Source organism: Conger conger, chromosome 5 (genome assembly GCF_963514075.1).
Source record: "Conger conger chromosome 5, fConCon1.1, whole genome shotgun sequence".
Classification (NCBI taxonomy): domain Eukaryota; kingdom Metazoa; phylum Chordata; class Actinopteri; order Anguilliformes; family Congridae; genus Conger; species Conger conger.
Window position 1 is genome coordinate 45602297 of NC_083764.1, and position 18451 is coordinate 45620747.

The following is an 18451-nucleotide window of genomic DNA, read 5'->3' on the forward strand; positions in this document are numbered from 1 at the left end:
CTACAGTCTCAAAATGAAATCTTCAAATCACCAATATTGATATAAGGCAATATATAAACTGAGTGAAATTTGGATCTAACCTTTGCCTTATCAGCTATTAAGCCCTGTTATCATGTTCACTAATTGTATACAATCTGTAATATCTCTGACCTGTTGAGTTTACACAACCCACAAGATGACAGGCAGCACTCTGTCTTTTGCACCTCTCGGTGATTTTGAATATCATCGCCAATTGCTGGTGTTAATGAGATATCATTAACCTGAATAAAAAATAGCAATTGTAAGAATATTGTCCAGTCACTCCCTAATTGACTCAAGAATTGACTTTATACTAAGAATACAGCGCTGTCACTGATGACTAGGGATTATTAGGGATTATCACTGTAGTCTTCTTGGATTCAGCCCCAATAGTACAGCTTTACTGGAGATGTGCAAATTCAAACTAACCCCCCTCCCCCATCCCCCCACACTGCATCCAGACTAAAAATTTGATAACTTCCTCCCATCTGAAATAGATTTTTTCCTGCCAATTAATCACACTCCAGAAATAACTATGTCTATTCTTTGGGAGTCACTGAAACCTTATCTCTGGGGCCAGATTATATCCTACACTGCAAAGAACAATAAGAAACCCTCCAGACATCTTTCTGATGTCCCTCAATTAATGGCAGACGTTGGTCAGTAATGTGTCTCTCTATCAAGACTTTCACCATCTGAATTCGATACCGTCTCTACAAGAGCAACGGCAGACATTTTGAAAACATTCAACATTCTTTAAACATGTATGAAGATGGAGGGAAAGGATGCAGATGACTATCAACAATTATGAAGGTGCAACTCCTCTGGCTGTATCATGCTCACTCCAAAGAGCTCTGGCTTGACACTCAATGCAATCACGTTCATTTAAGTGTTTTTTTCAACTCATTAGAAAAAACCCTAAACCCTTCTTGGTAGAATACTGTCCTTGCTTCTAGGTTTGCATTGAGGAATTAAAAGGTGAGTGGACCACCAACTACCGGTGAGATTATTCATCATATTTCTGAGTGGAAAGAGTACATATTCCCTCTCAAATTCTAAGCAAATATTATTTTCAGAGTCACTACAGATTAGTTAAAGTGTCACTATACCCCAGTCCCAATTTTGGGTACACTTACGAATTTATAGTTGTAGCAGCAACACTGGGACTTCCACAAAAATAATAAAAATGTGATCATGGCCTGAATAAAATTCAGCTCATCAGGATCAATTGTGCTATAAATCTGTAGATTGTTGAGTTGTGAAAGGTCCTGCTGTCTGTTCTTTTTTAATGGATTTATTTATATATTGCTAGGAAAGCACTATGCATAAAAGTGAAATCCCCTTTCTCCTATTGCAAGCAATAAAATGAAATGGTTGTTTATACTGCAACCAGGACCTGGAGATTAATGTGTCTCTTATTTACACATTCATATGATAGGCAGGTACTTCTATCGACGAAAAAGGACATGTATCATCACATAAAACTGAGCACAATAACATGCCACAGTTTAGTCAGGGTTGAGTAAGAAGGATAGACTGAAAGAGGAGTGTGGAGAGAAGGGGTGAGAGAGTTTGGGGAGAGGGGGTGAGAAGGGGGAGTGTTGGGAGGGTGGCTGGACATTGAAGATCTCGGAGGAGTGGAAGAAAGGCGAATGCAGCTCTCTCTCTCTCCCGCCCTCCTTCCTTCTCTCTCAGCAGAACAGCCTGTTCTCTTCAGGACGGAGCCTGGTGGAGATGCTGAAGAAGACGCACTCGAATGTTTACGGTGCTCCTGAGTCACATTACTGCGTGCCACTGGCTAATGTAAGGTAACACCGCACAGCTTAAGGGCGTGCTCTCTGGCAGCGGGTTTCATTTGTCAAAGGGCTCCTTACCCCTCAGCCCCCTCTAGACCCGGGACCTGGTCATGGCCGGATTGCAGAGGTGCTCGCATGCTGCAATGTCACCATGAGTCAAGCTGAGCACCCACTTGACGATTCTCGGAAACCGCAGTTTGCGAGTGAAGGTGACACGTGCATGACAGCCACTGCAGTCGGGCTGGCCGTGACACCGACGCGAGTCAGAGGTGTCCCACAAAATCACAACCACACCTCCATCCTCCCTCCTAAATTGCACCCAGTTCCCATCCTTTCGGGATCATAATCGCACCTCTGCCCTCCCTCCAAAAAATCACATTTACACCCCCACCATCAGCATCAACGGGACGCCGCCCCACATTCACAACAACCAAAAAAACTACTACACCGTTGGGACTGGTCTGACCTTTCTGTGCAAACACTGTGGAGCATTATGGGCTCACACAACAGAGGTCTAGTCACTCTTCTACTTTGCAGCCGCTGTAGTCTTGTTTAAAAATCTTTATTTTGGAGCCGTGGTGGCGCAACAGGCAAAGATGCAGCAGACTTGCGGTTGCAGTTTGTTGCAGTTGCACACCAAGGACCGGGGTTCGATTCCCGGTCCTGCCAAAAGCGAAGTTTGGCCGGCTCTTGTGGAGCGGCACAATTGGCCCGCTGCTCCAGAGGGAGGGACTTGGCAGGGTTAGTGGATTGCCGCGCACAACAGCACCCCGGGTGCCTCGGAATCACAGTCACGAGTATGAGACGAGATGGCTTTAAGAAGGTGTGTTGTTCTACGATCGCCAGGTCCCTTCAGTCCGCCCAGGGACGGGGTGTGAGCGATGTATCCTCCAGTTAACACTAATTGGATTAGATAGGGTTCAACTGGCTACCAAATTGGGAGAAAAAGGGAAAAATCTGAAATAAATATCTTGAAAAAAATAAAATAAAAAAATATTTAATGGTGAGGTAATGGGCAAACATAGAGCAAACACAGAGGCAAAATTATAAACCGCAGACAAAATGCCTGCATCAATAAATATACATAGGCATAAAAAGTAGTGTCAGAGAGACAACATGAAAAGAGTTGTGTTAATGCAATATAGAAATGAATGATAATAAATAAGTGATGCGGAAAATCAATATTATTTGAACCACAGAAGACCATTATATAAGGACAGCTAATAATTTGGAAGGACCATTGGAGCATGGAATGGTAATTATGCTTGATTATGACTCAAGCCAATGTAGTTTAGTTTCCTCATTATAATTTAATCACTCAGCAGACACTTTTAGCCCAAGTGACTTACAAAAGTGCATCTCACATAGTAAGCAAATACTATAAGAGCTTGAGCTTACCAGAGTTGCACTGGGGCCCCCCTGGTTATAATGAATCTGTACAAGATCTAAAGCAAACCTGAACTGTAAATGGTAAACATGATACCAAATTTGAAAGCAAGATTGCTTTTTATTTTCATTTTTTAGTGTTTATAAATGATGAAAAAAGGAAAGGGGCACTGTGCAAAAGCTTGGGAAACCTTTTGGATTATTCTCTCTTTCTTTTTAAAAGGATGATTACCAAGGCCCAAACCAAGGTGATTTACTCGTAAGGGCTTCAATGAGTCAAGTGAGTATAATTCCAGGGCTTAAATTTTTATTCTGAAGTAACTCATGCCTTCTAAATTATCCAACTGCAGTTGTTGTTCTATCTGGTGTTAACAACCATGGGTTCTTCTAAACAGTTGTCCAAGGCTGTCAGAATGAAGATGGTTCATTTCTACCAAGAAAGAAAAGGCTACAAAAAACTCTTGCAATGTTTCAAACTTCCTATTTCCACTGTCAGAAACATTATTAGAAAATGGAAGATAAATGGAACAGTTGAAGTCAAGGTACGGTCTGGAAGAGAAATTTCAGAATGACCTGAGACCTGCTGAGAAATGCTCAGAAGAATCCATAGCACTGCAAGAGAGCCGCAAAAAAGATTAGCAGACACAGGTCTACCTCTTCAAAGGACAACAATACAACATATTGAATTGAATAAGGAGCTGATGTTTTCATTGTTTTTCATGTACGAATAAACTGTGTCCTGGCCTTCTTGTGGTTCAGTTGGCCTGTGTGGCTCAGTGGTAATTATTTGTTTGTGATAGCTTTTTCTTTCTCCTCCACATTTCTGTACCCCCCCCTGTTGAGCAGGAAGTGGTCAGAGGTTGAACACAGCACAAATGAAAATGTGCACTGTGCTTGTGATTAGATTGCATGTAACTCCCTGCACACTAGTGCTCTCAGTCAGGGTCTCTCTCCCTCTAATTAATTAAAATCAAGCAAAATCTTGACATGATCTCCCAGTATGGGTGAGTGGAAATAAATGCTGCTGTATTGCAGAGCATAGACAGCAGCATCTTGTGTGGTTTGAGACAATCTTTTTACAGCAAATCAATCTTTATTTATTTACCACAATGTATTCATAGGATGCAATGTGGTTCACATAACATCAATATAAAATTCAGGACAAAAAGGTATGTATGCATGTATAACCTAAAATGTTTGTTGTCAACAGTACTTGTGTGTGCTAGTAGATTATTTCTTATACCACAAAAATGAGGCGAAATAGATTGTCCAATGTGGTAGCCAATAAAACAGCATTACAGTTCTCCCAGCAACTGCCCATTCCTGCAACAAACCTACACTTCCCCAACTATCATCCAAACTGTAGACATCACTGTTTATGATCATTTTTGAGAAACTCTAATGTAATGGGCCTTTTCTCAATAACAATGTAACAGCCAAAATAACAGCCGAAAGTGCTATGTGCTGTATAGACTCCGGAGGTATTGATGCATTAATGTCAGGGCAGCTGTGACACGTAAGCTCAAATGAGCTGGATCACAGAAACCTGCTGGAGGATAAAAATACATAAAATGGGACAGAAATTCAACATTTCAGATATGCATATCCATGACAGTCTATGGAGGGAAGGTCTACAGAAACACAATGAGGCTGCTAAGTCTGCAAGAGGCAATTATTCCACTGCAAGGGGCCGACTCAATGGAACACATTATGCCTGTTTTGGCACCATTACAATGGTTACTGTTGTTTACTGAGGTGTTTTTAAGGTTCTGTGATTCACAAAATCGTTTAAAATCCTTTTTAAATTCCAATCACCTCACAGTAATCCACAACAAGGCTTATAAAACTACAGACCATCTCTGTGATCCAGTGAGCAAAACTACATATTAACTATGCAACCTTCATCTTACCTGTGATATGACCATCTTATCTGTGAAATTATCTTACCCATGTAAGAACCATCTGACATGTAAAGCAATAGTCTTACTCAGTAAAATATCCAGTGCTGAATCAGCTCAAACAGAGTTTATATGAGTCCACTCTTGCCACTGTAGACTCATATAAACTCTTTATAAGTTGATCTAATACTTTAATTTTACAGTGTATCCATGCATTCATTTTGCCACCAATCTAGTTATCATCAATGCATATGGAGGTGTTAGTTGTTCCCTTATTTATTTGTAGGTCAAACTGGTATAATGAATAATGCCATCCATGTCTGTATGTGAAAATACTGTATCTTAGTCCACCATTCTGTTTCAACAGACTGTGTCATCAAACATGAGACCCCACTGCAGAATGAGGGCAAGTTTCTACAAGTACAACAGGCAATGCCAGCTGGGACATCCCTCAGTGCTTTCTACAATTATGGCACACAGTCATATCATCCTCCTGTGATGAAAGCAGCACTTAACTGGGGAAATGACTGTGAACAGTAGATTGTAGCGCACTCTAGATTATAACCCCCCTCCCCCCTCATTTTCTTCCAATTTGGAATCACCATTTTGAGTCACCACTGTGTCACCCAACTGCACCTGTGTACTGAGCCCTGTAGCCAAATTACACTTCTGTGATTTGCTGACCCACAACAAGCTGGTGACTATTTTAACTGCTGCTGCCTGCACTCTGTCCTTGTGGCCATTACTAAGCAATCCACCCTGAAAAACATTCAAATGGAAGATCCCAGCCTCCAATTATTTTTTATTGCTTATTATGAACTTACCTATGCTTTTACATCTACAGAACTGAGTGGTGATTAAATAAAAAGAGTCAGGGAAACACTAATACTGGCAGGCAGGAATACACAAATTGTGTGACTAGTGATACAGGAAGGAATGCACAAATTGTGAGATAAGTACTGATGCGGATGGAAGTAATACACTAATTATGTGGTGAAGTACAGTTACAAATAGGAATACACTAATTTTGTGATTAATGATACAGGTAGGAATACACTAATTAGGTGAAAAGTAGTAATACAGGTAGGCAGGAAGACACTAATTGTGTGATTAGTGAAACTGACAGGGATATATGAATAGTGTACGAATACAGGCTGGTAGGAATACACTAATGGCATGATAAGTACTGATATGGGCAGTCAGGATTATACTAATTGTGTGATCAGTCCTAATATAGACAGGAATACACAAATTGTGCGATTAGTGATACGTTCGGGTGGCCTGTAGCGTAGTGGTTAAGGTAAATGAATGGGACACTCAAGGTCAGTGGTTCTAATCCCGGTGTAGCCACAATAAGATCCGCACAGCCGTTGGGCCCTTGAGCCCTTGGTTAAGACCCTGCATTGCTATTGCTCCAGGGGAGGATTGTCTATTGCCAAATGCCAATAATGTAATGTAATGTACCATAGTTGTGTGATTAGTGATGCCAGCAGGAATACACTAATTTTGAGATAAGCACTAATACAGGCAGGTAAGAATACACTAAGTGACACTGATTAGTGATACACTACGAACATAGCTTGGAGACAAGGAGCAATAAACAATGGACTAACTGAGTGTTTATGCCGTCAAAAAGTGACTGATAGTTTTGTCATTTTGCTGATCACAGAAGATACAATCTGACTCTAGGGTGTGTTACTTTGCCATCATTCTCAGTGGACACACAGGCAGAGAATATAAAATTGTAAAAATACTGCCATGTTTGTCACTGGGAAGAAGGTATTTTATTGCATGCCATGAGACATTGATAATCCCTCTTCTGCATCTCTGTAGCTCAGCAGTGGTAATTGCTACCTCCAGTGCTCTGAGGAGTTAGCCTGCTATTCTGACCTGTAGTCCAACCAGTCATCCGTAAGTAGTCCCACAGGCCAATCACTTTACGGAGATCATTGGGCAGGGATAAAATCATCTTTTCATCTCTTTTAAAGTCTATGAAAAAAAGATTCCTCACATACAACAGATAGCCGTGGATTCAGGGAGTCAGCTTTACACACATTCGAGATCCCTGACACATTTGCACATTTTGTTTATTAAACGTTTTCTTCATTGTTTGCAGCTGTAAATTTCATTATCATTGAGGGTGGTTTGTCTGTATTAAGAAACTTAAAAAAATATTATTACATTTGTCAAAATAGCTTACTCAAAATAGCATGCCACAGTACTGTGCAACATCCAGGGTTTGATGCGTCAAACCTCTTTAATGGATAGGCTACAGCAGCAGAAGACCATTAAGTCTAAAAAATAAGTCTAAGAGTGTATGCATGTAAAATTAGTCTCTGGGATTATCTATTTGTATTAGGTCTATGTATGGATTTACTGTTCATTATAATATCTATGTTAGTCTCTGGGTTTATTACTCAATATACTGTAGTGCCTATATCAGGGCACTGTGTCTGGGTTTATTACTCAATATAGTACTGTGTCTGGGTTTATTACTCAATATAGAGTCTATGTCAGGGCACTGTGTCTGGGTTTATTACTCAAAATAGTGTATATGGGGGGCAGCCTATAGCTTAGTGGCAAAGGTGCTTGCCTGGGACCCAGAAGGTTGGTTGGTGCAGTTGTTGGGCCCCTGAGCAAGGTCCTTAACCCCACATTACACCAGGAGGGATTGGCCTAATGAACTGTAAGTCAACTGTAAGACTGTTGGTCAAAAGCGCCAGCTAAATAAGTCAGGTAATGTAATTTCCTATGTCAAGCAGTATGTGTGTGTCAAGCCACTTTCCAACCACAGAATGAATGACTGTTTTTGCCACAGCACATTGCAATCTGATGGAATGTGCCCAGTTGTATTCAGTCAACGGGTGCTGCAACAACAAAATCACAGACCGTAAAGCAATTAATAGTAAAGTAGACTGGAGACAGTCAAATGTGTTTCTTGAATGGGGGAATTGGGCTATCTAGATAGCTAGCTTACAGTGCTATCTAGCCAGCTAGCTGACCTAGCTATCTTGCTAGTCGCCTTGCTTGCTAGCTCATTGGCCATGAATATAACACAGCTCTGTCATATGAGGTTTGTTTGAGCCTTTCATTCGGAGGTATGTAATATTCACTCAACAAATTTGAACACATTTGCTTGGAAAGACTCATTTCAAGCTGAAACAATAGCTTTTCTACCCACTGGCAATGGAAAATGTTGAGGGATAAAGGAGGAACACTGTTTATTTTCCACCTTGAAATGCCTTCTGCCCTCCCATGATTTGTTAATCCAACTGTCAGCTGTTTCCTGGGTCAGCAGTTTCCTTCCCTGAACACAGGTGGGTCTATCCAGCTCTGGGTATACATTTCTCAAGCAGGCAGATGGTGAAGCACTAGAGGCATGCAATGGAAGGCTATCCAACATCTGTAAGTCAGGATGTGCACCTAGCCACATGGTATCTATCTATCTGTCAAGAGGGCTCTTCAGAATTGAACCCGTCTGCCAGGTGTGTTTAAGTCTGGAAATGGAGTCCACTCTCCACCTAATGTATGTCTGTAGCAAAAGCAACTCCCCTCTTCTTAAGTCCCTTAGCTCCTCGTCCTTGCTTTATGACATCATGTCATCATATGACAGATTGACTGTATAATAGACTATCTTTATAGATTAATATAGTGTTATAGTCAAATAACCATGCTAGAACTGTATGATGATGGCTTGTTTATTGAAACACAAACTGTCTTTAACCGTGTTAATAATAAATACTACAGAAGGCCTATTCCTTCTTATTGAGAATATGTCCTGAGGAAAAGACCATGCTAATTGCCTGGGGTCATAGAACATATACTACTGTATAAAACAGTCATGGAATCTGAACTGGAAAATAGACTCTTAGACTCTTAAATAGATCTTACATCTGGTATTTGTTTTGTAATTCCTGATGATTTTTTTGCTTTTATTGAATTATTTTAAGAATTGTAGTGGATGCACGGTAATGGAAGGATATTGCTTCCATTTCCATTACTATATGAATATCCCTACCTACGTATATCTGAATATAGCATGTAAAAACCAGCGTATGACTCAAACACTATCTTTAATGAGTGTGTTCATCCTCATCCATAAGGATGAGAAACAAGCAGGCACACAGGTGACATCAATACGCTGTGTAGTCCCTGGAAAATGCATTAATATCCCATATAAAACCCATGGAAAATGCATTAATAACCTGTATAAAACCCCTGGAAAATGGGAAGAACATGTATGCCAGCATGATGCAAGATGAAATTACTCATTGCCTGGTGCCATGGAAACACTGGGAATTAAGGTAATACTGCTTTTGTAGATATTTTCTTAGGCTATATACAGTTGGTATGACACAATGACATTATGTTGCTCTTAGGAATAATGAATAAATGTTGTTATGTTTGTATTTCAGCACTGTCTAGTGCCTTATTGCCCGCCGACTGTAACACTGGCAGCTCTGTTCTGGCTTCTGTTTTGCTTGTTTTTGCAGTGCCAGCTGCCCTGGAGAACAGTGTCAGAAATAAATCCATCAACATGATCTATTTTTGCTATAGAATAGAAGGATAGAGGAAACAATACATGCATAAAGAAAGCACTAGGTTAAACTCTCTTTTGTTTAATAATGCTTTGATTATAATAACTTGATATGATCTTAATATGCAGTTGACTGCTTATGTAACAATTTAATTATGTTTATAGATGTATGAGTGAAGTATGTTGTCCCAGATGACTTCTTGGTTGTGATCAAGTTAGTCATCCAGGACAATCAAAAGCTAGATACCTACTTATATCAGCAATGCACAGTAACTATAGATTATCTGACAGTGAGCTATCTTTTACAGTAAACATGAACACAGCAAGAGTCACAACAGAATAACACAGACAGTGCGTATTTGTGTTGCTAGATTGAATAATGGTTTAAATCCCTCCAACCAGGCCCTGTCACATTGTGAGCGCTGAATGAAAATAAGGATTTCAGATTTTATAAAACTAATCCACTTACTGACAGTAATTTTACTCAGATTACAATGTCACTGAAAACCTTTTATACTTGCTCCACAAGGATCAGAAGGCAAGAAGACAGAAGGCACATCCAGACCTACTCAAACAGAGTTTCTACAAGCACTAAATCCTGATTTCTGAACATTCAAAATCATCCAGGCATGCATACAAATTTTTTGTTAGTCACATTTTACATTTTACACACAGCCTAACATAGTACTGAATGTAAGATCAATTTCTGATTAAATGAACAACTGTTATGTGATTTAATCAATCTTAATGTCCACACCACATTATCCTGAAATTCACTTCACTTACTTTCATGAGTACATCTTAGGCCTAACTTCTCAACTAAAATAAATTTTGTTGGTAAATGAAATTCATGGAAATTTGTATTTGTGGGAAACACATCCCTTCTTTAATTCCATGACTTGCCAGCACATATTGCAGTTTCATTGAATATGTACACACATTACCAGTAAACCATAATCTTTGCATGGTTTAAATGGCCTAAATGTTGATGAACAGATTATGAAACTTCTCATGGCTATCTAACCATTAGACAATACCAATGTTTCAGAGCATAAAGCAAGCAAAAAAAATTCAAAATACAGATGGTATCATGTAATGAACCTAACCAAATAATGGCAAAGCTCAGCAAACATTAATATGCTACTATATATTGTTGTTTTCAGTTTGATCAACACTATTTGTGTTTTGAGTATTCCTTACTTCAAACACTACTGTCAAACCTCACAAATAAGTCCAATATACTGCACTGCATACTGGGGGGGATGTAAACCACTGTCAAACAAACAAAGAAACAAAACAGCAAAAAAATCTGTTGACAGCACAATACAATTAAGTACACACAGGACAATGTTTCAGCTGAGAATGTCAACATTCACAGATCCAGTGAAAACTCAATTTTGTCTCAAAGCAAAATAAACCTATTTTCTATGTGTAGGTGTTGAGCCAGTTTCGATTTGTACACAGGTATCGTTATGAGCCCAACCAAAATGTAATTGTATTTCTGAAATTCAACAAGATGTTTACCCTGAATTGAGTGCCACCATATATCATGTTTGTGTTCACCAACACAAATAATGATTGAATACACCACTGTGACTCAATCCCAGTTTCGATACCATTTTGAATTTAAGAAACACACTGAATGGTCTCCTAAGATTTAAGCTTTTTCTGTGTTACTGCAGTCACATTAAGTTTTGGTAAGTGAGTAGAACTATATGTTAACCATGGAACACAAAGTAATTAATAGTGTGCAGGAAGTAGAACTTGTGATACTGCACTGCACAAGAAAGGATATATGCATCTCTCTCTCTCTCTCTCTCTCTCTCTCTCTCTCTCTCTCTCTCTCTCTCTCTCTCTCTCTCTCTCTCTCTCTGTCTCTCTCTCATGAGAGGCAGGTGCCAACACAACGAAAGAAGGAAGCTATAACTGTCTGAAAGTCTAATAAGTCTAATAACATAAAGGTGACCTTCCTTGGCCTAAAATAGATGTATCCCCAATCTGTCTGTCTGCTGATATTATGAACATCAATCATTTACCTGCATTTTAACGTCAATTAACAATATAAATGTCTTTTTTATCAGTTTATTTTTCATTAAATATTTATCCAGTCAGATAACAAACTGAGTCTATTGATTAAATATCAAGTCAGTAAATCATGGAAAACTTTATTTCCGAATTGATCGTATTTTAACATTTAATAAGAGAAAGATAGATAGCGACGAAATATTAACTAGGCTACGTCGTACGTTAACCATATTCAACCATAGCCATACAATCAATGGATGATCTACCAACGAAACAAGCAAGCAAATAAACAATACATACAAAATAAATACATATTACACACAGAATCAAAATAATTTGATAAGACATTTATGTAATTACGTTATGGATGTATTGTCTACTGAGCCCAATAACTAAATACAATTCAGTATACCGACTCAAAAGATATGGCTAAATGGCATTTTCGTTCATTTCACTTCGTAGCTTAATGGTGGAGTTAGAGTCTAATTCACGCCGAGTGACGCAGTACAAGCTGACACTACATGCCCAAAATGTGGTCAGCCACATACAGTACCAAATCATATTGCTCCACTCCTACAAATTTGCGTAGACCTTAAACGCGATCATGTTTTCATAGCCTATGAATGTCCCATAAACAAATGGAATAGGCTACGTGACTTACATACAATTATTCATACTAGCCTATATTTCGTTTGGTTAGCAGCACTAACACAGCCAACATACAGGCTATAACAGTTATACATTTAAAAAAATAACAAGAAGAAATATTTAATACTGCCTACTGTAAACGTAATGGTTGTAGTTTCATAAGTTCACTTTGATATTGTTACACGCTCAGTCGTAATGTGGAAACGGCCGATTCTACAGACGTGGAAGAACTCGCATCATTACACTTAGGCTACCACAGTGAACTGATTTCAACATAGAGGGTTATCTACCTAATAGCGAAACCGTCGCCCTTTTCAGCACCACAAAATATGGACAGCGATACGCAAGTCAAGGTCTTCAGTCTTTAAGCGACAGAATCAAATAAATTTCGTTCTCACCATGGCAAAGAAATACAAATATATTTCCCCAAATTATAGTTGTATTGACCTGACCAAGACAATCATAACATTTTCCTCTCGGCGCTGTATGGATTGCAGCCAACATCTGTACAACGAAAAATCTTTGCATAAGGAGGAGGATGGAAAGGCTTACCGAACATATGAATATGTCCCTTGGTGATGGGGTTGAAACTGCCGCATGATAGCAGAATAACGTGCGTTTTAGTAGTCTCAGTCATCATACAGCTGTATTTTTGTTCTTTCCTTCTCCAAGCACTGGTTTATCTGCTTTGTTTTGTTCCCTCTACGACCGCAGCGAGAGGCGAGGTCCGCTCTTGCTGCTGCACTCCCGTCTCTCTTCCTAGACGCAGTACGTCACTCTTATTTCCCAGCTTCAATCTTAAAGGTGCAAGGAACTCGGTTCTGCCTACCATGTTTTTGTCATATAAAACCTTGTTTTGTTTTCCGGTTCCCCTTTCCCCGAATATTTGAATAAAAGTTGTTCACTGTTTTGTTCAGTCCATTACCATTAAGAAGATTATATACTTCATTGAACCCCGTGGGGTAATTCGTCCTGTGCGTTTACCCATCCTAGTTATTTAGAAGCAGTGGAAGCTATGTGGGGTTAAGAGCCTTTCACAAGGGCCTAAACAGCTGTGTGGATCTTGTAGTGGCTACTGTACACCAGGGCTTGAGCCACCAACTTTCCGGGTCATAGTCATGTACCTGTGCTACAGGCTGTCTCAATTGGATGTTTGCACTTGTTGTGAGTGTGGCCTACACGAACGTGTGTTTAATGTATGTATGTATGTATGTATGTATGTATGTATGTGCCATGATGAATGTGCATGTTTTATTTGTGCATTGGTCTTGAAGTTTTTGTACCTCCATAATTCATTTCCCCTTAAACGTATGCATAAGAGTAATAACAGTAATTTTATTATTTAGTACTTACGAAAACCTGTATAACAGCCCAGATGGCCAAACATACTGGCGAGTTTGTCCATAAAGCAAGTATGTCACAATTATGAATGCTATACACCAGTGTATCCTAAAGTCCTGCTTATACTCCCAGCCAGATCTAGGTATTCGATATGTTCCATCTTAAGGGTTGATCAGTTGTATCAGGTGTGGTTGAAGTGGAAGATACCTGGATCTGGCTGGGGGTACCAAAGGAAAGGTTTGGGATCACTGCTACAGAGATTTTGATAACCAGTTAAATCGTAATAAGGCCACAATGACTATGCAGTTATACACTGCTCACTTTGTTTTCAAGGGTAATGAGTAATTACCTAGAGTATGAGAATTACCTAGTCTGTTTCACCATGTAGGCCATAAAAGCAGTAAGATTCACGGTCTAGGTGTGATACCTTGGCTATCAAGATGTTACCACGGTAACCACGGATAGCATTCAGCCATCATCAGCCATCCTGCATTAATAGCTGAGAACTGTGGCCCTTAAATGTACAGGAAGAACCCAAAATAACTGGAAATGTGGTTTAAAAACCTTCTGAGGTTTTCTCTGAGGAGTTTCCTTTCTTTCTAGCACTTTGTGAAACTGCAATTGTCAAATGATATTTCAAATATAATTAGATTGATTGATCAGAGCTATGAAACCGATCAGCACATCTTAAACTTAGTAGCTAACATAGATTTTCAGTGTTGTTAGCTGAAAGAGTAAAACTTCAGTTTTGCTTGATAGTGTTAATTTCTTCCCTCATTAGCTATATTCAAAATTGATCCACACTTTATCATTCTAAGATAATGTAAAAAAAAAAAAGTGGACGTCTCAAAGGGGAAAAAATGAATTGCTTAAGTGGATATGCAAGATTATGTCTGAACTGTCCCTACAACTGGATTTCCCCTTTCTCTCAGTAATTTTAAGTTCCTATTTTATAACTGAAATGAGGTTAAACAGACCAAGAGTTGTACAATTACAATTACCCATGCAGTTGCATAACATTGTTAACCTCGTATATTGCATACTTGGCAATATCAGCAATGACATGTAACAATGTATACTTCTATTACTGTTTTGGTTTGAGAATAAAAAGGACAACACAAAACAAAACCAAGCAATGTTGGAATCAAGGTGGGACAGGCCACACGGGGAGCAGATATGAACTCCACCAATATCCCTGAATAGAATGTAGGCCATACTCATTTAACTAATAGAGTGGAGAATAAAGGGAGGATGGAACATAACCTTGAAGCCCTGACCTCTAATATAACTGGACTACTGAATTCCTTCTCTTGCCACTGTCTCCAGATGAAGCTTAAAAATTGACTCAAGCATATGAGAAGCAATGTTTTAACATCACCAATGCACCAGAGAAATCCCCTATGATACATAATGCGAGAAAACTGTGCCTGAGACCTCTTTGCTATACCGTATGACATTAAAAACTGCGCTTGAGAGAAAAGACCCTGTGTAACAAAGCAACATGAAACAATTACCCAAGAAAACAACAACAAGTAACAACAATACAAAAACATTGTGCCTGAGAACAACAAACACCCTACCCAAACAGATAAAATGCAACAAAAACTAAACAGAAACGAAAATCAAAACTGCAGTCTATGCTGTGGAAAAACACTGACATGTACATGCATCATAACTTGTATCATAACGTATATCAATTAATTATGCAACAATTTAAAAAAATGATTCAGAAAGAAAGATCACTGTACTTCACTGTACTTTCAAAGTACAATGTCTGGCTAAAAAATTGAAAAACATGTTAATAAAAAAACTAAAAATGTTTGATTGGTCTGGCCAGTAACATGATTGGACATGGGCGGCCTGTAGCATAGTGGTTAAGGTACATGACTGGGACATGCAAGGTCTAATCAACTGTACGTCGCTCTTGATAAGAGAGTCTGCCAACTGCTATTAATGTAATAATGTAATATATTGGGACAGGTATGGGATAAACACTAATTTCACCATTTATTTAAGAGTGTTTTTATTCAAGTGTTACATTGACCATGTAACACTTTTTATACATAGTTCCCTCATTTTAGGGTGCCATAATATTTGGGACAATATTTGGCTTCACAGGTGTTTTGGATTAGTGTGTTTAATCGCTTACTTGGTACAGATAAAAGAAAGCTTCCAGAATCTACATTACTACATTATTGGCATTTGGCAGACGCCAAAGCGACATACAGTTGATTAGACTAAGCAGGAGACAATCCTCCCCAGGAGCAATGCAGGGTTAAGGGCCTTGCTCAAGCGCCCAACAGCTGTGCGGATCTTATTGTGGCTACACCACACAGGATTAGAACCACCGACCTTGTGTGTCCCAATCATTTACCTTAACCACTATGCTACAGGCCACCCTATCTAGTCTTGATTCTGAGCTTTTGATAGTTTCTTTTGTGCTTTGGATCTAGGACACTTCCTTTGGGCCTCCACAATTTGCTCTTGCCTCGACTCTAACACAAGTCAATCTTTGTCTCATCTCTCCAATATAACTTTATCCAGAACTCTGCAGGCTCTTTTGGGTACTTTCCCTCTATATAGGGGCATGCAGATGGGTGGAACATAAATGTCCTAGTAAGGTGTTTAGCTACCACAAGGCACCAGAACAGCTTCAATAGGCCTTGGCATAGATTTTACAAGTCTATAGAACTAAACTGGCGGGATAGAACACCATTCTTCCAAAAGATATTTCCTCATCTGGTGTTTTTATGATCTTGATGGAGAGCGGTGTCTAACACATTGGCTCAAAATCTCCCATAGGTGTTCAATTGGGTTGAGATCTGGTGACTGAGAAGGCCATATCATATGATTCATGTGATTTTCATGCTCATCAAACCACTTAGTGACCCCTTGTGGCCTGTGGATGGTGACATTGTCATCCTGGAAGAGACCACTGCCATCACAATAGAAATATATCATCATCAGGGTAAAGGTGATAACTTGATTGATTTGCAATGACCCTTCCACCTAAGTGGACCCAAACCATGCCTGAAAAATTCCTCCACAGCATAACAGAGCAACTGGATCGCCTCATTGTATGGGTAAGGCACTCAGGCCTGTACCATTCTCTTGGTGTATGCCACACATTCACTTGCCCACTTGTCGAGAAAATGGTGAAGGATGACTCATCTGGCCATATCACTTTTTTCCCCCACATCTCTGTAGACCAGTCTAAAAACCACTATGGTGGTTTTTTAGGAAATTTTGGGAACTTATACTGTTCACAATATTTTTCTTTTGGATGTAATTATTTTTATTTTTATTTATTTTTTTGGGCATTTTGACCTAAGTCAGAAAGTGCTTTGCGCACAATGGGCCTCATTTCTGAAATGTGAGCTGAACAAATAAAAAAAGAAAAGAAAAACGTAAAGCCTGTTTTGTACTATTCTTGTTTTGTACTATTCCAGTCATTCATATTTTATTTCGATTTTAAAAAGAATAGCAAAAGTATTTGAATTAATAAGTCAATTGAGTTTCCTTTTTTGCTTCCCATTTAAAATCATACCATTTCCATTTTACCTGTTGCATAGTGTGTGGAACTTGATACAGAAGTTACAACAGCTACATATATCTTACGAGGCTTTAATCTTCCCTAGCTCTGATAATCCACTGCTTACACTACGGAATAAAATATGTTTTTGCCTTTCCATTAACAGCACTTCAATCTTTTTTCTGGCTATCTCTTAAAATAGCCTGCAAAGGAATTCCAATTAATTTTCTGATATTGTTATGCTAAACGTTCTGTAAATGCACTTTTCATGTACAATTACTTGATATTTATCAACAGACATATGCTAATATGAAAAAAAAACTGTGTATACACATGTTTTATAAATCCGTCAGAATTTGTTCGTTTGTTTTCAATCGCATGTAAATTTACACATGGATTTATGAAAATATTGATAAATAAAGCTCATTGTTAGGGAGAAAACCATGGGTTAAAAGAATTGTTAAGAAAATCATGATCTTGATCTTGTGAACGCATTCATTTGTACATTTTATTTTTCAAATGCATTTCAGCAAAAAAAGAGATTTATCTCAACCACAGTCAGCTTAATCTTCTCTGGGGAATCTGAACAATCCTTGTCAGATTCAATTCGTATGGTGTTTTAAGAATGAAAATGCCCAGAATTCCAGGAAAATTGCTGAAAATTTTGCCAAATTACCTAAAGTTAGCTGGAAAATTCTTTCCCTTTGCAACCCTATTGAACTCTTGATGTGCACTGTCATTTTAATGAGCCCTACAACAATATCCCTTTCTGTGTATTTGTTAGTGGTCTGTTCTTACTAACACAGTCTGATCACATCCTGCATTGACATTCTCAGTCACCTGAGGAAGGGTTGTTCTTCTATCCTTCCTTACATATCGCACTAATGCACGAGAATCACACTCATCAAATTTTCTTTCAATCACAATTTCTGACCCTTATGTCTTTCCCATAGATATAATAAATACAGATTTCACTTTAGTCACTGTTTGAAACACAAGCCAGTTGAGCAGTCTTTGTTACTGAAGGTCCCGCCGCCGTGCCCCAATAATGAACCCTCTTTCAAAGTCACTTAAATCAATTCCTCTTGCCATCTTGATCCAAAATCAATTAAAAAAATATTTTTTGTACATGCCACAGAACATGATAGGATGCAAAATTCATAATTGTTTCATGCAATTAACCAGTATGGAGGCATTTGCATTTGTTCCTCCACTCATTTATAGCAGGTTTGTAATGTGTCACTCGTCTGCATATGGCCATATATATTAC

General features: G+C 38.8%; 1 protein-coding gene across 1 annotated transcript in view; it reads right to left on the minus strand.

The window, feature by feature from the left end:
- Positions 1 to 13062, minus strand: part of nmnat2 (nicotinamide nucleotide adenylyltransferase 2) — a 22701-nt gene extending 9639 nt beyond the window's left edge. Inside the window, exon 1 of the mRNA XM_061243696.1 lies at positions 12861 to 13062. Within this exon, the coding sequence (XP_061099680.1) occupies positions 12861 to 12948 (88 nt within the window). The 5' untranslated portion in view covers positions 12949 to 13062. The remainder of the gene's footprint in view (positions 1 to 12860) is intronic.
- Between the last annotated feature and the right edge of the window lie 5389 nt (positions 13063 to 18451).